The following is a 5,104-nucleotide window of genomic DNA, read 5'->3' on the forward strand; positions in this document are numbered from 1 at the left end:
CCCATAGGTTTTGACCTGGCAGGTCCACTTAGAGGTAATTATTCTAGGGTGACATTGACACATGTTCAGAGCAGGTAGCAAAAACAAAGAAAAAGGAGGAGAAGAAGAAGAAGAAGGGAAAAGGTAAAAGTTCATCAGTTGGGGATTTGTTATGCAAATTATAGGACGTGTACTCTATCAAATACCGCGTGGCCAGAGAAGAAATGAGCTAGATGTTTCTGTACTGACATGGAAGAATTTCGAAGCTATATTATTGCTAGTTAAAAGAAAATCACAATTGAACGTACAGGGCTTGTGTTTTTTAAAACTGTGTGAGTAACTATGTTGGTGATTGCATACAAGAACATAGTTAGAAGTGAGAAACAGAACTGTTAACAGTCTTGCTTAAGATAATGTTTTGTAAAAATTTTCAATTATGTGCTTTAAAAATATGCGGGGACTGGCTGCTCTGAAAAGCCATCTTTGCATTGTTCCGTGACCGGCTCACCGCTCGCCGCAGCCACCTCCGCCGCGCGCCTCCTCCGCCGCCGCGGACTCCGGCAGCTTTATCGCCAGAGTCGTCGAACTCCCGCTTTCTTTTTAATCCGTGCATCGGATCACCGGCGTGCCCCATCATGTCAGATGCGGCCGTGGACACCAGCTCCGAAATCACCACCAAGGACTTAAAAGAGAAGAAGGACGTTGTGGAGGAGGCGGAGAATGGGAGAGAGGCACCTGCTAACGGAAATGCTAACGAGGAAAATGGGGAGCAGGAGGCCGACAATGAGGTAGATGAAGAAGAGGAGGAAGGTGGGGAGGAAGAGGAGGAGGAGGAGGAAGGTGATGGTGAGGAAGAGGATGGAGATGAAGATGAGGAGGCTGAGGCTGCTACCGGCAAACGGGCAGCTGAAGATGACGAGGATGACGATGTTGACACCAAGAAGCAGAAGACTGATGAGGATGACTAGACAGCAAAAAAGGAAAAGTTAAACTTAAAAGGCCACCGTGACCTATTCACCCTCCACTTCCCGTCTCAGAATCTAAACGTGGTCACCTTCGAGTAGAGAGTCCCGCCTGCCCGCCCGCCCACTGCGGGCAGCGCCACCGCAGATGACACGCGCTCTCCACCACCCAACCAAAACCACAACGCGAATTTGCAACAGGGGAGGAAAAAAGAACCAAAACTTCCAAGGCCCTGCTTTTTTTCTTAAAGTACTTTAAAAAGGAAAATTTGTTTGTATTTTTTATTTACATTTTATATTTTTGTACATATTGTTAGGGGGTCAGCCATTTTTAATGATCTCGGATGACCAAACCAGCCTTCGGAGCGTTCTCTGTCCTACTTCTGACTTTACTTGTGGTGTGACCATGTTCATTATAATCTCAAAGGAGAAAAAAAACCTTGTAAAAAAAGCAAAAACAACAACAAAAAAACAATCTTATTCCGAGCATTCCAGTAACTTTTTTTGTGTATGTACTTAGCTGTACTATAAGTAATTGGTTTGTATGAGATGGTTAAAAAGGCCAAAGATAAAAGGTTTCTTTTTTTTCCTTTTTTTGTCTATGAAGTTGCTGTTTATTTTTTTTGGCCTGTTTGATGTATGTGTGAAACAATGTTGTCCAACAATAAACCGGAATTTTATTTTGCTGAGTTGTTCTAAAAAAAAAAAAAAAAAAAAAAAAAAATGCGGGTTGGGCTTCCCTGGCGGCGCAGTGGTTGAGAGTCTGCCTGCCAATGCAGGCGACACGGGTTCGAGCCCTGCTCTGGGAAGATCCCACATGCCGCAAAGCAGCTAGGCCCGTGAGCCACAATTACTGAGCCTGCGCGTCTGGAGCCTGTGCTCTGCAACAAGAGAGGCCGCAATAGTGAGAGGCCCGCGCACCGCGATGAAGAGTGGCCCCCGCTTGCCACAACTAGAGAAAGCCCTCGCACAGAAACGAAGACCCAACACAGCCATAAATAAAAAAAAAAAAAAAAAAAAACTGGAAAAATATGCGGGTTGCTAACGTGTAAAATGGTCCAGCCACCGTGGAATGCAAATTGGCAGTTTCTTCCAAGGCTAAACTTCCACCTCCTTAGAACCCAGCAGTTGCACTGTTGGGCAGGCATGCCAAAGAAATGGAAACTTCTGACCACAGGAAAACCTGTACACGAACGTTCATAGCAGATTTATTTGTAGAAGCCTAAAAGTGGGAATCGGCAACATGTCCCTCAGTGGGTGAAGGCCTGAACAAACTGTGGCTGATCCACACCAAGAACGACAGCTAGCAATACAAAGGAACAACTAACTATTGATACCTGCAACCATTCCGATGGATGGATCTCAAGAGCAGTGTGTGAGTGAAAAAAAGCCCTGGTGGCTCGCGGGATCCTAGCTCCGGCCCGGAGCAGGGATGGAACCCCCGCCCTTGGCAGTGAGAGCAGGGACTCCTAACCACTGGACCGCCAGGGAGGTCCTTATGTAATGTCTTCAAATGACAAAATTACAGAGCTGAGAATAGAATCCGGTTGCCATGGGTTGGGAGGAGGAGGAGGGAGGGGGCTGTGGCTATGAAAGGTCTACAGGAGGGGTCCTTGTGAGGGGACGGGCTGGATATTGATGGCAGTGGTGGTCACCTGAGTCCACACACACACACACACACAAACGGGGATAAAACCCGGAGCAGCTCTCCGCTGGCACCAATGCCCTTTCCTGGTGTGCGGTCCCACTAGCTGTGCAACAGGCTGACGCTGGCGGAACTGCGGGAGGTGCTCCGGCCTCTTGGACATTTCCGTGTAACTTCCTGTGAACTTAATTCCTTCAGAATACAAGTTCACACCAAAAGCACACAAGCAGGGCTTAGAGTGTACACATTGGACCACTCGCGCGACTCTGCACGGACAGTCCCTGCTCTCCTGGTGGGGACACCTAGAGGCCGCAGCCGGCCCAGCCGGCCCAGCCGGCGGCGGAGGAAAAACCGCGCGGGGGCAGAGCCGAGAGGGGCGCGCAAGGGGGCTTCTTTTGATTGGGCAACGGAGGTGCCCGTCACACCAGAGGGGCCGGGTTTCCTGGGGGCGGGTCTCGTCACGAGTCGAGCTTGGTCATTGGCGAAGCCAGCCGGAAGGGGTGGGCAGGAAGGCGGTGCTCCGCGGCTTCCGGTGGGCGCGCTGAAGGGACGTGAGGAGGCCGGCGCGGGGGCGGTCAGGGCGGGGCTCGACGCGCCGGGACGACGCCCCGGCCTTGTGGTCACCGCCCACCTTCCCCGGACTCCGCCCCCCGCCCCCTCTGGTTCCTGGGCCTGGCCAGAGTCCCCGTTCCCCGAGTCCCCGGGGGGGCCTACGCCTTCTCCCGGGGAGAGGCCGAGGAGAAGCCTCCACCGAGTCCAGGCCCCTGGAGACCTCGGGGGCTCCGTCGGGCGCCCCTCCCGCCGCTCCCGGCAGGATTCCCCGCACTGTCCTGAGGGCGTCTGGCGCTCGAGATGGCCAGGGACAGTGTATTGGGGGTCCCCAGGGGCCTGGTGAGGGGGGAAAGGAGGGCGGCGACCCCACCGGGATGGCAAAGGGCACGGTCACACCGTCTGCGGGCCCCCCCCGCCCCAGTCCTGGCCTCTGAGGGCGGCCTTGGCTCCGCGCTCCTGAGAGCTTCCACCCTGCCGCCACCCCACCCCTTGCCTGGCCCACTGTGTTCCAGCGCCCCTGAGTGTGATTCGGCCGGTTCTCTGTGAAGCACGGATCCTCCCCGCTCCACACACGCGTGGTATCCAGGGAGAGGTGGGCAGAGCTGCGGCCGTGCCCGGAAACTTGGTGTCTGCCAGGGGTGTCTGTCCATGCTGCTGGAGGGGGGGACGGCACGAAGTAACAAAGTCTTCCCCATGTCACTTGACAGGTGTGGCCTGCTGGGAAGGAGTCCTGCCCAAGCACGCCTGTTCTCCAGGACAACCTGTGGTTGCAGCCATCGGCCATCAGTGCCTGCCTGCCTGCCTCTCACCTGGGAGGTCAAGGTGAGCCCCGCAGAGAGAGAAAGCTCATGGCTTCTCTAGAAGAGGGTGCGATCAGGAACCGTCCATCCCGGTGGTGGTTCTCACGCTGAGAGGCGCGTAAGAACACCTGGAGGGCGCGTTCAAACCTGGGTTGCAGGGCCCCACCCCAGAGGCTCTGATCTTGCACACCTGGGGCGGGGCCTGCGAATTTGCTAGTCCAGCAATCCTGGGTGATGCTGCTGCTGGCCCAGAGACCCCACTGTGAGAAGCACTGCTCTAGAGGCCTGAGACTCCTAGGTGTGTGCCCCCTGCCCTACCCCACACTGGCTCCTCTGCAGGGTCCCCACGGGCCTGGGAAGCGCCAGGAGGGTACTGGCTCTCGCGAGATCTGGGGCTTCCCGTTGAGCAGCCTTCACCCTTCCCTGCCTGAGGATGTGGTCCACAGCGCCCCGCTCCCCTTTACCCCCCCCCCCCCCCCCCGCCCCGGCAGGATCAGGTGTCAGGTTCGTACACGTGCTCAGCAGTTCCCGACTGGGGCTGATAACATCTGGACACTTAGGAGGGAGGGGCGGAGGCCTGGGCGTGGGGATGGGAAGAACTCTCTGATGAGGCAGAAGAAAAAGACCTGACCGCCAAGCTCAGAGATGGGAAAGGAACACGGGCCCTGAGACCAAGAGTGTGGATTTGGGGGAGCGTGGAGGCCAGAAAGGGGGTTGTCTGCCCGGGAACTGCCCTGACAGTTGTCTGGTCTGTGGGCGTGGCCAGCCCTCTCCAGCCGCCGCCTTTCCTGCCAAACGTTCCTCACCAAGAGGGTCTCCCAGCTCCTGGGTGATGCTGCCCAGACCTGCTCAACGCCCAGCGCCACCACCCACCGTTTTGGCCAGTCTTTGCGGTGGCGGGTCTTTGTTCGGCTCCAGGATGGCCCGCCTTCTAGTTGGAGCCTCAGAGCAAATGCAGTGCCAGTCACCAGCCACGATGTGTGCCCGGAACCAGCAGCTCTGGGACCCCAACACCCGAGCACGTTCTGGCTGTGGGATCAGATGGGGGGGTAGCCTTTGGCTTGCATTTTCCGCGGCCCCCTCCTGCACCCCCTTTCCCTTTGCGTCGTTGGGCTTTCCTTGTTGACTGGTTCAAGCTCTCTATGCGTTAACGATATGAGCCCTGA

General features: G+C 55.7%; 2 protein-coding genes across 2 annotated transcripts; both read left to right on the forward strand.

Moving 5' to 3' along the window:
* The first annotated feature begins 478 nt into the window (after positions 1–478).
* On the forward strand, positions 479–1,399 carry LOC133082015 (prothymosin alpha-like). Its single transcript, XM_061178385.1, has one exon. It carries the CDS (start codon positions 615–617, stop codon positions 945–947), a length of 333 nt encoding a protein of 110 aa, XP_061034368.1. The 5' UTR covers positions 479–614; the 3' UTR covers positions 948–1,399.
* Positions 1,400–2,493: 1,094 nt separating this feature from the next.
* LOC133081952 (uncharacterized) lies at positions 2,494–5,104 on the forward strand. The gene is made up of 6 exons (XM_061178259.1): positions 2,494–2,556; positions 2,693–3,060; positions 3,134–3,477; positions 3,651–3,730; positions 3,846–3,960; positions 4,705–5,104. Exons 1-6 carry the CDS (start codon positions 2,494–2,496, stop codon positions 4,989–4,991), a joined length of 1,257 nt encoding a protein of 418 aa, XP_061034242.1. The 3' UTR covers positions 4,992–5,104.

Source organism: Eubalaena glacialis, chromosome X (assembly GCF_028564815.1).
Source record: "Eubalaena glacialis isolate mEubGla1 chromosome X, mEubGla1.1.hap2.+ XY, whole genome shotgun sequence".
NCBI classification, from domain to species: domain Eukaryota; kingdom Metazoa; phylum Chordata; class Mammalia; order Artiodactyla; family Balaenidae; genus Eubalaena; species Eubalaena glacialis.

Excerpts from the sequence above, each read along its gene's own strand:
- LOC133082015 (XM_061178385.1), top strand. The coding sequence starts at position 615 with ATGTCAGATGCGGCCGTGGACACCAGCTCCGAAATCACCACCAAGGAC.
- LOC133081952 (XM_061178259.1), top strand. The coding sequence starts at position 2,494 with ATGGGTTGGGAGGAGGAGGAGGGAGGGGGCTGTGGCTATGAAAGGTCT. Across the intron at positions 2,557-2,692 it reads GGTCTACAGGAGGGGTCCTT|CTGTGCAACAGGCTGACGCT; the intron begins GTGAGGGGACGG and ends CGGTCCCACTAG. Across the intron at positions 3,061-3,133 it reads CTCGTCACGAGTCGAGCTTG|GGACGTGAGGAGGCCGGCGC; the intron begins GTCATTGGCGAA and ends GGCGCGCTGAAG.